Below are 17655 nucleotides of genomic sequence, written 5' to 3'. Positions count from 1 at the left end.
AACATATAGTACTCAGTCAGAATGAACATGTAAGTGTTTTATGTACCTGAATGGACCCAAAGTATTTTTTGCGGTGGAATCATTTCAAATCAGGTACATTAGAGTAAAACTATTAGTAGGTTATAGAAATGGAACATAAATTAATAAATCTCTACATAAATGAACAAACAAACTTTAATTTCAAACATCAAACAGAACCAACAGAAAGTTACATTTTACAAAACCTATATAGTAATCTAATTCAAAATCACTCAAAACATTGAAACTCATCTTTAGATTCACATGTGGTTATAATTATTGTTAAGTCACACATGTATCAAAATGATTTTCAAGCCTCATCTGGCACGACATGAAGTCTAAAGATTCTTGAGGGGTCACAAAGATACCAATTACAGATCAGACCCTGCAGCATTTCGGAAGGACAAATATAACAGCGTGGGAAGTGTAATTCCACAAAATGACTAGACAACTCTTCTGTGAAATGTACATAGGTCAAAAACAAAAACGAGAGGTTGGTGTCCTTTTGAACTCTTTTTCGTTTCGAAATGTTATTGGTTTTAATAATAATAATAAATAAAAAAATACAATGGACGTTATCTAAATGATTCAATTACGGTTAACACCGTTAACCAAAGAATTTAAATTCTGTCTTCATTTACTCACTCTCATGTTGTCTCAAACCTGTATGACTTTCTTCTATTACACACACACACACACACAAAATAAACTAAAATAATAATAATAAACAAAATATTATATTAAATGTAAAAGTAAATGTGATCTAAACAACTTTCATTCTTTCATACAGGTTGTCTAGATGTCTGAAATGGCATTAGGATGAGTAAATGATGACAATCTTTATTTTTGGTTCAACTATAAAACAACTATTAAATCTTGACCATGTTTCATTCATTTGTCTATGACAGATGCGTTACTTTGTCAAGCAAAATGAAACAGCAAAGGTTCAGGTTAATATGTAATCCCAGCATTTGCGTGAATATCGATACCTAACATCTGGCAAGTCACCTTTTTGTGCATTTGCCTCAAAAGCTGACTGCATGGGCATGCAAAGCGCAGAGTATGTCAAGAGCAAGGTAACTTAAAAGTGATTCACATAATGCAAGCATTTTCATTACTTTTACCAGTAATGGCTAACATTAAAGCAGATGGTAGTCATACACAGTTACAGGCTAACATATTATGTTAGAATATATATCAGGGCAATTTAACTATGTCTACTGGAGTTTTTGAGCATTAAGGACCATGCAGTGTATGCACATTACAGGTCAGTCCCATCATATGGGGTTATATATAAAACATGCACAAGTCAAATGAGGTCACCATAACTTGTGCATTACTTCTGTAACCCACATAAAAGATGATGCTATAAGGAAAAGGCTATTTTATTGCCACAACTTGCACAGACTAAAGGTATCATGTGCATTGCTCTGCATCAACAAACATTGTTATTCGGTTGCAAGTATTTTGAGATGGTCCTCACTGAAGAACACAAGATCCAGGGGGCGTGGTTGGATCCAGATCCAACTCCTCCCACCTTACATATACCTAAACCTACCCATCTCCACCCCCTGATCCCTAAACCCACCCATCTCCACCCCTAAACCTACCAATCTCCACCCCCTAGATGTGGATCCAACCACGCCCCCTGGATCTTGTGTTCTGCAGTGAGGGGCTACTGAGTATTTTGGTTAATAGACATTGAATAGGTGAACAATCTCATTTAAAAAAAGATCAAACAGATATTAACTGAGGTATCAAATATACAGTTTGATTGAATCTCGGATGGATATGATAACTTTGTATCAATGCAAACATTCAGTTTCTTAAACACTTTGTAGTGCACATGTTAAATTGCTTTAGTGCACTTTTCACTAAACCAAAATGAGAATTCCTTTTTGAGGAATTCCAGGGAGACCTTTTTACTTATTATTTTATTTTACCACTTATAGTCAAGTGCAGTAGTTGTGATTAACTTTATAATAAAATGTCAGTTGTTTTGGTTCTCCCAAACAATAAATACAATCATTAATGGCACCACAATACACAATGCATGTGATGCAGACTGCGGATAACAGCTGGTGAAAATGTTAACGTAAATGCTACTGAAAATGAACAGAAAACAAAAGTGATCTGAATTATATTTCCACTGTAACATGGGCAAATCATAAAAACACATTTTTTTTTTAAAAGAACAAAATATAATAATCTCAAACATTTGAATACTTCTTAAGAATTCTATGCACTAAGCATAGTTAAAGTTCACAAACATTTATATTGGCTTACCGGCAATTTGTTTTAGCCTGTGCAAAAAAACTAGACCTTTTTACTTATTTTTATTTTATTTTACCACTTATAGTCAAGTGCAGTAGTTGTGATTAACTTTATAATAAAATGTCAGTTGTTTTGGTTCTCCCAAACAATAAATACAATCATTAATGGCACCACAATACACAATGCATGTGATGCAGACTGCGGATAACAGCTGGTGAAAATGTTAACGTAAATGCTACTGAAAATGAACAGAAAACAAAAGTGATCTGAATTATATTTCCACTGTAACATGGGCAAATCATAAAAACACATTTTTTTTTTTAAAAGAACAAAATATAATAATCTCAAACATTTGAATACTTCTTAAGAATTCTATGCACTAAGCATAGTTAAAGTTCACAAACATTTATATTGGCTTACCGGCAATTTGTTTTAGCCTGTGCAAAAAAACAAATTGTAGTAAACTGCAATAAAAATAAAAAATTACAACAAATGTTAACATAAGCTTTGATACTGGACTCATTCCTTACACATAGAACATCCATTCATGCCAACTGTCCTGGATAAAACTTCTGGACAAAAATTTAAAAGACAAGGAAAAAAAAAACAGAAGTACTGAAACACTGCCTTTTGCGCTCTCTAATTCCGTTCACTCAGAAAACCATCTAACCGTTTTTTTCCTGATCAACAATCACACTCCGTTAGCAAAATTAGCACTGGTTTCCTGACTTATGCTCTCTTTGACCTCTAGGGGCAGTGAATCAAAAAGGTGGTCCTCCACAATGAGGCCATTTCGGCGCAAGAGTCGGCACTGGCCAAGCTGTGCGGGCAGGCGATCCAGGCAGTTCCCCTTCAGCTCAAGATTAGTCAGCTGCAGCAACTGCCCGATTTTCTCTGGCAGCGACGAGATGCAATTGTGCCCAAGGGATAGGGTACGCAGCTTTGTGCATTTGAACAGCTGCTTAGGAACCACTTCCACCTTGTTTCCGGTGATGGCAAAGTGCTGTAGATTCTGGAGAAACCCCACCTCTGGAGGAATCACTACGATGGAGCTCTGACTAACATCCAGGTATCTAAGTTTAAGAAGACTGAACAGAGTGGTAGGCAATGTCTCTAGTTTGTTATGTGACAGATAGAGGAACTCTAGGTTTTTTACATGACTTATGGACAATGGAATGGAAATTATTTTATTGTGCCACAGTTTGAGGCAGTTAAGCCGCTTGAGGTGCTGGAAGCTGATGACCTCTTCAATGGTACGGATATTGTTCGATTTCAAGTCCAACTCCTGCAGGTTGTTCAAACTAAAAATTGCATGCGGTATCCTCTCCAGTTCACAATTGTGCAGCTCCAGTTCAGCAAGGTTCATCATCTTTTTCAAGCTATTTAACACTAAGAGTTTAGTACCATCATTGTGAACCACAAGTTTGATCAGGTGGGGTGATAAGTCTGTAATGTTAGTCGGGATCTTGGTAAGGTTGCTCTTCAGATGTAGGATCTTTAGATGCCTCAAGTCCCTGAGAGACTCTAATCCTATCATTTTGTTATTCTCGGAGTTCAGGTTTCCCACCAAGTAGAGCTCTCTCAAGTTCTTTAGCATGTAAACCCAAGTGGGAATCTCTCCTACATCCGTAAACTTGACATGAAGGCACCGGAGGTGATCGCGGAGGAAACTGAATGCAGTCTGTTCAACTTTGGCGGGGCAGTGGTAAAAGTGCAATTCATGGAGGTTGATCATCTGGGAAATTTTCGCTGTGATACGTGCCTCTGGGATGAGTTCGAGTTTTAGGACCTCTAAATCAGTGAGGTCAAAGACCGCATCAGGAACACCTGAGAGCATAAAAAGATGCAGCTCAAGCTTGTCCTGTGCATTGCGAGTCACGTGTTGGCGTAGTTTTTCAAAGGTCCACTCGTGGTTTAAGCTGATTTCCCTCAGTTTGTTCTCGCTTACCTCTGAGAGAAAGACACCGAAACGTTTCGAGTACAATTGGTCATACTGGTCCACCATGTGTAGGAGGAAAGCAAAGTCATTCTTCACATCTGGGATATCACTAAAACTGCTTTCTTCTCGAACTTTCTCAAAAGAGTACTCTTTAAGAGGCCGTCTAAATAGCCAAAAAAGTGTGTAAATGCAAACCAAGCCATAAACAAAAATGAGGACAATGTAGCTAACGAGGAGTTTTTTCAACATGAAAGCCATGTTATGGGTGCATTTAAATTTTGCGTATCCAGTTAAATGCTTAATTTCAGGCTCACAATCATGGTCGAATTTAATGGACGTGACAAAGGTCATGGTGTAACACAGAATCAGAATGAATTTGACAGTTTTTATTATTGTTTGAGCTACATAGAGTTTATAGATCATGTCGCTGTCTTCTACATGTGTACGGAACTTCCTCACTTTCTCAAAAAGTGCTTTAGCTTGCTCTCCATCTTTCTTGTCAAGTATAGTCATACTTGGAACTTCAATGACTGGCTTCTCCGCAGAAAACTTAATGTTAGATTTTGCAAGCATGGGTGTGGACTGATTTGGACTTCCCTCCTCACTGCTGGTTGAAAGATGCTTTGGTAATGTAGAGGCTCCAGTCAATCTCTGCTTATTCTCTTCGGAGTCTTCACAGGCTGTCTCAGACAATGCCTTGGTTGTCCAAGGGGACTCAAAACACTTACCCAAAATAGACACAAAATGCTCAATTTTGGAACTGGTCTTTGGATACTTGAACCAAAAGTTACTGCTTACCATGAGAACAATAGTGTGAATGAGAGCTAGATATGGAAAGTATTTTGAATACCATGGAAGGGCAACATGGTAGCACATCTGATTAACAAAGACATACTGCTGAAAATCCAGATTTGTTCGTAAACCCGTAGGCTGAGGTTGCCTGACAGCAGACGACTGTGGGAAGTGTTGGACAACACTGTCGGTTTGTTCTTTGCTTGCTAAAGGTGCAGCTGCCAATGTCACATGGCCTCCTCCTGTCCCTGAGCCAAGAGCTTTCTCTGGTGGCCTTTCCATGGCCACAGGGGTTTGGTCCTCCACCGATTCCAGAACAGGAAGGCAAACCACCTGATCTTTGGTTAACTGCATGGTCCCGGCAAATATGGCCAGCATAAGCATGACTGCGCCCAGGTAATCCATAAAGACGTCCCACCATGGTTTCAGTATACGATAAGTTGGTTGGATGTCATTTAGAGAGGCAACTTCTGTGAGGGTAAACATTCCTACATGAAGACATAAAAAACAAAAACATGTATTTAGTATTATCAATGACAAATAAGAGTGTTCGAGAAAAGGGGGGAAAAACATTTAAAATACATGTAACAACTTCTTATATATGTACTCTGTATTAATGTTGATTTCACATGGCTTTGAAAAACTAATATTTTTCAATTAAATATTGGGATACGGGTCCAAAATCGCATAAAAAATGTTTATGCTTCATTTACATAGCCTTCCTTATATGGTATCAGCCCATCTATGGGTTCATTCGAAAGCTTAGTCTCTTCTTTACAAAGAATTCCTTTTAGTTTTATGATACATAAAGCAGTAAAATTAAGCTTAGAAATGTATTCGTCCCACACACGAATTTCTGCCTAACGATTGGAAAAAAATTTTTTTCCAGAGAATGTGTATTTTATATATTTTTCACATAACAGTCAAGTCATATATCACAAGAAAGCTCTCATTCTCAGGAATTTGACTACCTCTGAGCAAACTTTCGTATGGGTCACATTCCTACTCGTACTACTGCTTCAGTCAGCCGCAAACTCTATATTATAAAATATACATTTGAATTTGAGTATGTCAAATTTAGGCGAAAATACCAAAAAACACCCCAGAGCTTAAGGGGTTAATAAGTGTTATCATGAAGTGTACACATGTGGAAAACAACAACAACATTATATTTTCCAAAGGTAAAAATATATATATCTTTTCTTTTTTTTTTTTTGGAAAGTCACACCACATGACATTTTACAACCTCAATTAACCTTGCCTTGTCAAAGAGGTCAAATTAACATCTATTAAAATCTTATATCTATACCTTAATATAATAAAATGCATAATGCTATACAATGACTTGAATATACAACAAATGTAAAAGTAAAATTTTTGCTCATTCTTTAAGCTAATAAACACATCAAGTGCCTCAATATTACACTCACTGCTATGTGAAATACAGGCTTGACATAACATAAATCTCATTCTCATATTCCATTAAATCAATGTACAAATGCAAGGAATGGTCTAATACACCACTAAAGATAACAAATGGTCCCATCGCTTGGGGAGACATCCTAGTGTCTCTGTCCTATATCAATTTTCACAGCACAAAGCTTGATCACTGCTCAGGCACTAAAGCATTGCATTAGACTTTCTTATTAGATTATCAGCCTTAGTAGGCATACTGTACTGCATGAAGACAAAAGTACTGCAGTGGTGAGCCTGGCCAAAGACAATGTTGTCTTTCATATCAAGTTGCAAGTCTCTGCAGTCTGCACTAATATTCAGGCATGTTGCAGGGGTTCTATTGATGTGAGAAGCTAAATTTTCACATTGCTAAGACTTACCCATAAATCCAATAGGCCAAATTGAATGACCTTCTCACTGTCAAGAAACAATTGACTCAAAGGCATAATAATTAATTATTTTGTATTTTACTTGGCTAATAAAGCTGTTATTTATATAAATCATAAATGTTTTAAGTAACATGAATTCATTGTTGGATAACGGAGTTATTCTCTTTAAAGCAATGTGTTATCAGATTACATGTACTATATATATACATACATACATACATACATACATACACACACATACATACATACATACCATAATTTGTACATGAGGCCTTTCACACATAATTTACTGCCTCTAGGATCTACTAATAAAACAAAGTCTAGACTTGCTTCACAAGACAATCACATTCCATCCAAGTCACAAGCACTTTGTTCTTGTGCTTCGCCTGTCCTACAGATCTTTCGTTCAAATCTTAAGCCTTTGATGTTAACATGCCAACTGTAAGGAAGGTGTAAGAATATGAGAAGCATACAGAAAATTAAGTAAAAAATACATACAATTTTGTATTTCAGTCAATAAATGTAAAAAAATAGTGTGTGTCAGATGAACATCTGTAAAGTGGTGCAATCCAGTTCAAGATTGGCATTAGTTACAGTAGTAGCTGTATATGCAGAATTCCTTCCTCTGCATTAATTAGTCTCTAATTTAGTGCAATTACACAATAGCTTATTTAGCCAAGTCAGACTGCCATAAACAACAATTACTACTTTTTTAGTGTGTTGCCATGGGGTTAGAAAAGCACTCGTGATTTCTCAAAAGGCACATAATTATGTACAGATGCATATTACATGACAGCACATAGATAGACAGTGCATTAAAATCAAAAACCTAGATCCTGGCTGGATATTCCAACAGGGTGGTCTATTTTGGTAGATCTGTCATTTTACAAGTACATCTGGAGAGCTCATCACTTCTTTGATGATACTTCACTGTGAAAAAAGAAAAATCAGTCCTTTAAAGTAAAAACTAATACCAGCCTATCAAATAAAGTGGAAATTGAGCACACAACCACCAGCAAGACTGTGAATAATATTAAGTCACCTAATAAATTTAATGTTTAGGACTCAACAAGACATCAGAGAATGTCTGAGAATTGCTTTTCCCACTGCCTACCCAAAATAATTTGGTAGACATCAGTTCCCAAGATCTACAGCTAGAAGGTTACACACACTAACCCTATGAGCGGAGATGTTAAGCAGGCTAGTTTGCAAATGTTTTGAAGAGTCTACAACATAAATAAAAGCAATAAATAAATAAAGTATATGATGTGATAGGATATGACATAATGCAGATTCTCATGTACCCTTGCATTTATAGCATTCACCGACAGGAAACGCTTATACAAACAACTCCTGGTAATTACATTATCACTGGTATAGACCCAACAAGCCTTTATCCATTTCCTCAACTACTCTCATCATTCAACAGGCTCCACACACCAGTGCACTTTACATACATCTGATGAACTGACATCACTCAGTAAGCGAGTATCAATTGTTTTAACACTTTCTGAATTTAGCAACAGCCCCACTAAATAATACTGACAGGTCTGCCACATGTCTCAATTCTTTATACTTTTTATATGCTATACGTTTATGTAGCATTCTATGTGTTATGTTTTTTTAACATATAATTTGCCTTTGATTTTTTTGTTTTATCATTTCTAGACAGGTGTAGAAAGAGGTGTGAGGTGTTAATTACTATAAAACTAAAACTAAAATTCTTAAAGGAGTCCTATTATGCTTTTTCACTTTTTCAACTTTAGTTAGTCTGTAATGTTGCTGTTTGAGCATAAAAAAGATCTGCAAAGTTACAAAGTTCAAAGTCCAATTCAAAAGGAGATTCAAAAACTTAAGCACAAATCAGTAGAATGTGGACACATGGTGTATTTGACCTCATATAGTGTACTGATTTATTATAGGCCTTTTATTATATAAATCAACAGCAAAGACTTATGCAATCTTTTCAAAAACTACAACGAACGACTCGTTTGGACTACAACGTATATTTTCCGGGATTTGTGATATCACAAATACCGACGAATGGAACGAGACCTGGTTGAGCTGCTCTAGAGAAGGCAATGAGTGTTATCACTGTGTCAGAGACACGCTAGCTTTCCAAAGGCAGACGAATTTAGAGTGGTTACAATCAGCCGGGTTTAAATCACGTTCAAATTTATTTGATTTTGACGCAATATTTACACTGAAGCTCGCAGCAGGCGGCTATTATAAGGGGCATGACATTTCCCGACTAGGCGCCGAGTGCTGCCAATCACAACACACACTGGCCCAGCTAACCAATCACAGCACATTTCGTATTTCAGAAGGCGGGCCTTCATTTGATACAGGAACTATTCGAGCCATTCATGCCAGACTGAGGAGAGAGGTGTTGTAATAATGTCAAATATGTGAAAAATAATGTGCTTTTCGAACAACTTAGTATGAGAGCCTGTTCTAGCACACCCCCAAAACAAAATCAAGACTTTGTAAAAGAGCATAATAGGACCCCTTTAAGTTGACTTTGGAAAGACTCTGTTGCACTTAAAACAACATTGCTTTGGTTGCATTGTTTTAGCAGCCTGATATGTCAAAAACCACTGTCCTGAATTCTGGATAAGACAACATGTTTGTCCAAATAACGGCATGTTGGAGTGTCTAGAAAAGCTGTTTGGAAAGGATTTGCCATTTTATCTAAAGCTGCTAATTACACACACACAAAAAAGATAAACTTGAGGTAAACAAATGTTTTTGTCTGAAATCAAAATAATTGCCGTTTACTAAAACAAAAAAATGGCAAAACAATTTAATTTGCTTATCTGGAAATAGGTTGTCTTCATTTTTTATTGAAAATATCACTTTGAGAGAATAGCTGGGATTCTGACTAATAAATCAGAGCTGCAAAATTAATTCTGGCCTTTCACTCATTTTTTACCGGTCTATGGTCTCAGTTTTTAACCTCACCTGCGTAACACAACCTTAACCCACAAAAAACACAATTACCATCACAGCTAGCCTTATTTAACCTCAGTCTGGGCTTTTACCCCCATAACTAGGTCATGGCTGCATCTGTTATCCTCATTTGCTGTGTCTCAAGCAGACATTTTTAATGACAATGCTGTTAACCAATCACGTCTCTTCATGTTATCCTGCACATTTCAGTGTTGGGGCAACCATTTGTGTACCATATGTACAGGTTGCTGTAGGTCAGTGAGTTAAAATAAAGTATTATTGTAATAGTTTATGAACATGTATGTATATGTGTAGGGGGGGGGGGACGGATTAAAGGCTGAAACTGAAACTGAACAATATCTGCCAAGTCAAGCGTAAGAAATCAAAATCAGGAAATCAAGAATAATATTAAGGTCTCAAATGACAGCAAAATAAACTGGTAAATCTAAACCTAAATTCACACTTTTTGAAATTAACACTTTACATTAACTTGACTGCAGGGGTTGTGTCAACAACAACTGTAGTCCTGCTGGATAAAACTTTGGTCATGGGCTATGGTGTACAATATTATGACACAAATTATGTAATATGCATTACCTAAAACTAGATAAATCAGTAACTTCTTACAAGAGACCTGAAATTCTTATCACTTGTTATATATTAGCCTGTGCACCTGTTTGAACAGTCAATATAGTTTGTGCAGTCTCCTTCAAAAAGTGCCCAAAGCATCTTTCTTTGACTGCACTGAACTACTCTGACAGTCTTCATAAACAAAACCTCAAAACAAGATACTCGACTATTTGTAATATTTCAGAAATGAATGCATAACATAACGTATATACTCACTGTCGCGTATAAACGTCATCCATGTAGCACTTTAATTCCTGAGAATCTGAAACACATTTTATCCACTTGTCCTTGCAGTAATGGGGACACAGTTGTAGACAAGTATGCTGTCCACTCGCGTGGGAGACGTCGTTTTGAGCACATTCACGCCATTGTGTTTCTATACCGGGTCACGCTATATATATACCCCAATGGTTTGCTTCCCAATAACGCGTAAACCGCGAGCAGAACGCGATTCACAGGAACGGACTGGAATATTGCCTATAAACCCAATCCGGTGGCTTGTCTTCGCGGTTCTGTGCAGATTAACGCCGCTCGGGCAGGAAACCGTTTCGGTCTGATGACACTGTTGTGTTAAAGCGGTAAAAGTGTCGGTACAAAAGGACAACTTACTAATAATTTGCCCGAGAGGGCTTTATGCACATGTAAGGGTCCCCGCTCATCTCATTATTATGGTACATTCAGAGCTGCGCGCACAGCAGCAGAGTCAACCAGTCTGCACCAGTTCTCTACACTGCATATCCGCCACCTTTAAACCCGCACAAACACACATTTACAGGCTGATACATACCTCAAAACAAAGCTGTCATTTTAAAACCGTCAACGCTTCCACGATATCCACGCGTATGAAATGTTGAATGAGAAATGTCTCTAATAAACAGAAATGTACTGTCAAATAGAGGAAGTGCATGTGGGCGGAGCTAAAGTTTACGGGAGGATTTACGCGCGAAACACCTGACCGGTGTCTTGAAATCACTAAGCAACCAAACCCCGTTTGTTACACAAGAATTGTTACACGTTTGAAGGCGCCTTCCACGAACAGGGTACAAAATTGGTATTTTATGTACAATTTCATAAGCTTTTATTTGCATTTTCTGTAGTATTCTATAGATTACAAATAAAGTAGACACTTTATAAAATGTAAAAATAAATCAAAAAGTATGCTAAAATGGGTAACACAGGTGCAAATTCAGCCGAAATTAAACTGTCACACAGAAGGGGTTTGCTACAAATATTGGTTTGTAATTACTGCTGATTATTTTTTAAATCTATTTATTATATGTATTTTTGTCAATTATTTTGTATAGTGCTTGTGTAACGGCTGAATGGTTGAGACCGATGAATGCAGTCAGTACTAAAACAGAAGAAATGAACATAAAATTAGCATCAGTGATTATCTTACAGATTAAGCATGCAGTTCTAAAATAAAGTTGGCTGAACTCTATACCCATGAACTCGATACCTATTTATGGTAAACCAGCTAAATGTTAAACTCTGTACTTATTGAGTTTGTCACCTTAAATGCATAAAGGCAAGTCATATTTAAAATATACAATTACTGTTATTAAAGTCAAAACAACAAGCAAATACAAAGCAGAGTTATTACTAGACACCATCAAATAATATGGGGCAAAACTCACCTTATAGTTTTCACCGTAAATGCATCCCTTTGCAAGCTTTCTGACTTGTTTATTTGTAAATGAAATCCTGTATGTTTTACAAGCGAAACATGGTTGCAAATAAGATTAAACAGACTTTGCCTTCCCCACCCCACCCCACCCCACTCCACTCCACTCCACTCCACTCCACTCCACCCCACTCCACCCCACTGGACAACCAGGTCCTGTGGGTTTGCCTGTATTTAACTGCCACATGAACGATTTGGTGTGGGTCATTGGTCTGGTTATTTTATGTGACTAGCCACCTGCACACAGAGGGAGACAAAGGACAGATAACAGAAAACCACACAGAAAAGTCTCAGAGTTTGATTTAAACCAGGGGTGTCAAACTCAATTCCTAAAGGGCCGGAGCCCTGCAGAGTGTTGTTCCAACCCTGCTCCAACACACAGATCACATAGTTTTCAAATAAGCCTAAAGGACTTGATTAGTTGGATCAGGTGTGTGTTTAATTAGGGTTGAATCTAAACTCTGCAGGGCTCCGGCCCTCCAGGAATTGAGTTTGACACCCCTGATTTAAACAAAGGATGACAAGATGAATCCCTCATTCCAATTCGTGCCGCAGGCAAATTCTGGGTGCATGAGGACATTTCTTGGCACTCAAGCTCTTCGGCTATAATAGGCCGATCTAAAGAAAATACTGTAAAAGACTAGCTTAGCTTTAGCTTTGGTGATGCTGTCTTTAAAATTACAATTTAAAACTGTTTCTATCGATTATATGAGAAAGGCTGTGGAACAGCGGTAAAGATTACTTATAGATTTGGAATCTATACTGATTTATTTTGCAGTCAAATATAAGGTTTTCTCTAGTGTTCATTTTGTTAACGAAGACTATGACGAAAAATGTTCGTTGAGGAGCTTTTTTCCCCATGACTTAAGCCAAGACGAGACGACAATAAGGTCAATAAACGATAACTAAGACTATATCAACATGCAATTTCGTTGACGAAATAAGACGAGACTAAAATGCATCTGAAAAACAAACAAGCTGGAGTTTAGCGATCTAAATGAAAGCGTCATTCAGCCGGTCAGTGTTCTGTCATGAGATCTCATCTCACTATATTGTAAGCGATTGTGATCGCTGAATAAATACACTTACTCAATCGCTCTTGTTTTAATAGAGAAATAGACTATTGCAATTATGGAATTAGTGGAATTACTTTCACTGTTGTAATATTTTTCTTTTGTTTTAGCTGTTTTCATAATGTAGACAGAGAGATTGCATAAGTCTTTGCTGTTGATTTATATAATAAAAAGCCTATAATAAATCAGTACACTAGATGAGGTCAAATACACCATGTGTCCACATTCTATTGATTTGTGCTTAAGAAAGTGCAATACCTGAAATGCAAAAGTAAAGTTCTCAAATGACAACAATCATTACGATTATAATTTTGAGAAAATATTTTTTTTTTATCAGTTTAATTATTATGAATGCCGAAAATGTGACTAATATTTAATTGACTAAAAAACCTGACTAAAATGCCCATACATTTCATTGAATAAACAAAAACGGGACAAGTTTGTCTAAATATGATAACTAAAATGTACATTTGAGTAAGACTAAGACTAAATTAAAAATGGCTGCCAAAATGATTACTGCTGTACGGTTAAAGGGGTCATATGATGTTGCTAAAAAGAACATTATTTTGTGTATTTGGTGTAATGAAATGTGTTTATGCGGTTTAAAGTAAAAAAAAACATTTTCCACATACTGTACATTATTGTTTCTCCTCTATGCCCCGCCTTTTTGAAACGCATCGATTTTTACAAAGCTCATCGGTCTGAAAAAGCGAGGTGTGCTGTGATTGGCCAGCTATCCAGTGCTTTGTGATTGGCCGAATACCTCAAGCGTGAGACGGAAATGTTACGCCCCTCACCATACTGTGATGCCATGTCCCGGCCGGAGTAACGAGACAAAAACATTAAAACCCATTACAAACGAGGCATTTGTTGCATCCAGTGGGGACATAATTACTGATTATAATGACTTATACTGTCTTTTTACGCATTGCGTTGCATTGCATCGCGCCGCGTCGCGTAAACATAAAACTCTGTCTGCATTTGTGATCAGAGAAATGACAAACAATAGGGTGACCATACGTGTCATTTTCCCAGGACTGATCCTGGCCAGGATTTCTATATTGCCTAAAATATCTAGGTTTTGGCTTTGTTTGAGTGTGCAGACCGATTGGTCTATGACATCAAAATACCTCGAGAGCATTTTGAAAGCATAAGGAACCGTCTGTATGGTATTTTGATGTCATACACCTAGTCTGCACATGCAAACAAAGCCAAAACCTAGATATTTTAGCGTGCACTGAGGCCGGGCTAGAGTGAGCTGAGGCCGGGCTAGCGTGAGCAGAAGCCCCGGCTTAGCGTGAGCTGAGGCAGCGGGGTCGAGAACGGCGCGCCCGGCGGATCTGACGAATGAGCGGCAACCACATGTGACGACCCCGAAAGTTGATGTATTCCCTCAGCGACCAGCACAGATCCACTCTAGGCATGGCGAAGCGGATATCGTCCTCTTTTTGAAGACCAAACAAAGTAGTTTCGCTTTCACAACGAAGCACACAGTGTCTTCAGGACATGGCTGCAGCGTCAACAATACTACAGTGAGAATAAAAGTTATGCCTTCTTTCTTTGTGTGAACATTTGGGCGGCGTTATGCAAATCTTCCCACATAGTGAGGTAGATATGTGGGGGCGTGTTAGAGCGAGCCGTTTTACGTAGGTGTGGCTGACTCTGAACTTTTATAAAGAATCTCTTTGGATTTGAGACTTTAGTCTTTGCAACTTTACAGATCTTCTATATGCACCAAGAGCTTGTAACACTCCAAAGAGAAAGGAAAAATTGAAATCGCATCGTATGACCCCTTTAATTAATAATAATCTTATTGGTAAAAAAGTTTTCATTGACTAAAAGTAGACTAAAATATTTCAGGTTTTCTTCGACTAAAACACTTTAGATTTTCTTGGACTAAAACTAGACTAAAATGTTGAGGCTTTTAGTCGACTAAAACTTAACAAAAACCAAATAGGTTTAAGGTTGACTAAATATGCTAAAAACTAGCAAGGACATTTTAGCCCGGGACTAAGACTAAAATGAAAATAGCTGACAAAATTAACACTAGTTTTCTCTAATCACGACCTTGAAAGTGTCTTTTTGCCTCTATCCACAGCTCCACTTTGACAGCTGCTGCACCTTGCCTTTTCATGGTTGAACGGAGAGCAGTCTTCTCCTCAGAGTAAATTTTCAAGATTACGTTGTCCAGGGTCATCAGCTTGTCAGGTTTAAAAAGGCCTGAGGTCTGGTGCACAACTTCTTGACTTATTCTTAATGCATCACAAATCACATACCTGCAAAAACTCTTCACAGACAACAGATTAATGAACTTACTCATGCCATCCAGTAGCAACATGCTCTATTTTGCATTAAACATTTGTTAATATAAATATTAATAGTTAAAGGAATAGTTCACCCAAAAATGAAAATTCTGTCACTAATTACTCACCCTCATGTCGTTCCAAACCTGTAAGACCTTTGTTTATCTTCGGAACACAAATTAAGATATTTTTGATGAAATCCAAGAGATTTCTGACCCAGACAGCAATGCAACTGACACGTTCAAGGCCCAGAAAGATAGTAAGGACATCGTTAAAAGTGGTTCAACTGTAATTTTATGAAGCTACGAGAATACTTTTTGTGTGCAAAGAAAACACAAATAATGACTTTATTCAACAATTGAATTGTTATCAGTTGTCTTCGCCACGCATTCACAAGAGTACCACAATGCATGCGTGTGGTGCTGCTGACGCAGGAGCCGGTATTTTGACATAGAAACCGGATGCGCTTCGCCTTGTTTACAAGCAGAAGATGATGCATGCTGTACATAAAGCAGTCTTCATAAACATGTCTGAAGATTTTGACAAAGAGGATGACTTGCAATTTTTTTGCCCAGCATAACTTATTTGTACCAGAATATACAGAATGCCAGCTCCTGCATCAGCACCACCACACAAATGCGTTGTGGTACTCTCCACAACATAGACTGACACTGAAGAGAAGACATTTTTGAATAAAGTTGTTATTTTTGTTTACTTTGTGCACAAAAAGTATTCTCGTAGATTCATAAAATTACAGTTGAACCACATGGACTATTTTAATGATGTCCTTAATACCTTTCTGGGCCTTGAATGTGTCAGTTGCGTTGCTGTCTATGCAGGGCTAGAAAGCTCTCATATTTCATCAAAAATATCTTAATTTGTGTTCCTAAGATTAACAAAGGTCTTACATGAGGGTGAGTAATTAATGACAGAATTTTCATTTTTGGGTGAACTATCCCATTAATAATAACAATTGGTGCACCCCATGGAGTGCCAATGTGGTGGCCCCTGTTGAAGCTCTTATTTGTAATGAGTCAGCCATACAACATTTGGTAGATGGAATCTTTTAGACTAAGTGGTGACAACAGATCAGGCGAGAGTTAAACATCTCCATCTTGTTGACAAAATAGTGTAGTTGTACTTTCTATTTTAGGGTGCAAGTACTTGCCTGCCTTAGATCTGTATGTGGTGTTGTGTTTCAGGATGGTAATTAAACAAGATATGTTCTAAATAAAGGCATTCTCTGTCAGTGACTTTAGTCAGAGTTAGAAGACATGCCACTATACAGAGCAAAACTGTAACAAAATATTTGCTTCCATCTCATTTGGAGTATTGGAGTATTGTACAGGTAGAGGTAGATAGAGGACATTTTCTCATTCCCTGATAAATCCAAAGTTTACCTTCAAATGTAACATCATTTTCGTTAAATAACCACATGCAAGGCAGAGGTAATGCTTCTGAAAGTGGCTGAAGCTATAGTATTTTCCCTTTTTACTATAGACCAGACCATGATTCAGCTATCAATAGCCATATCCATCACAGCCGATCATGTGACCGAGCAAACACTCTCTGATCCCTACTTGGTGCTGGAACATGAGATGAGATGAGAGACAACACCCACATACCTCCATCAGACAGAGGATTGCTCCGTCAGACATTAATAATACTCTTTCACATGAATGATATTAGGCCTATAACTGCTTTGCACATCAGTATTTACTAACATTCTATTAATGACCGTGTGAAAATAAAGTAAATTTGAATGCATTTTTTTTGCGCTTGAAAAACAAATATTGAATATAGTCAATTTGTTTAAAAAAAGAAAAAAACATTGAAGCATGTGTCAGTGTTGTGTTTCCTTGTTTTACCCGTCTTAGTTGTTTCCGGTTTCTGTCCTCATTGTGTTAATTTGTATCCAGCTGTGTCTGATTAATTATCTCATTTGCCCTGTGCTCGAGTCTGTGTCGGCTGTTATGGCATTTCTGAGTTCCTGTGTTGGTAAACCTTTGTTGGAATAAAATCCAAATCAAAGAATTCTCCTCGTTCCTCCCAGAGTGATCGTGACAGCATGCTATACAGATTAAATTATTGGCTTTAAAGGGGAACTATTATGCCCCTTGTGACGAGAGGGGCGGGGCCGAGAGCCGTG

The 17655-nt window shown here is 37.5% G+C and overlaps 1 protein-coding gene across 4 annotated transcripts; it reads right to left on the bottom strand.

Annotated features, from left to right (window-relative positions):
• Positions 1–2663: 2663 nt before the first annotated feature.
• Positions 2664–17606, bottom strand: LOC107564626 (volume-regulated anion channel subunit LRRC8D-like). Of its 4 annotated transcripts, none has more exons than XM_016249755.1 (2): positions 12084–12149; positions 2664–5511 (listed from the first exon to the last, which is right to left on the bottom strand). In XM_016249755.1, the coding sequence occupies exon 2, from the start codon at positions 5507–5509 to the stop codon at positions 2984–2986; it is 2526 nt and encodes an 841-aa protein (XP_016105241.1). In that variant the 5' UTR covers positions 5510–5511; positions 12084–12149; the 3' UTR covers positions 2664–2983. The 4 variants fall into 4 exon arrangements, with proteins under 4 accessions (XP_016105241.1, XP_016105238.1, XP_016105240.1 ...); XM_016249752.1 differs by lacking the exon at positions 12084–12149 and adding an exon at positions 10663–11153; XM_016249754.1 differs by lacking the exon at positions 12084–12149 and adding an exon at positions 17375–17606 and having other exon boundaries at positions 2665–5511.
• Between the last annotated feature and the right edge of the window lie 49 nt (positions 17607–17655).

This window comes from Sinocyclocheilus grahami, unplaced genomic scaffold (genome assembly GCF_001515645.1).
Source record: "Sinocyclocheilus grahami isolate Dianchi unplaced genomic scaffold, SAMN03320097.WGS_v1.1 scaffold951.1, whole genome shotgun sequence".
In the NCBI taxonomy this organism is placed as follows: domain Eukaryota; kingdom Metazoa; phylum Chordata; class Actinopteri; order Cypriniformes; family Cyprinidae; genus Sinocyclocheilus; species Sinocyclocheilus grahami.
The sequence above is the reverse complement of the archived record's forward strand: the minus strand, read 5'-3'. Positions and strand labels throughout refer to the sequence as shown.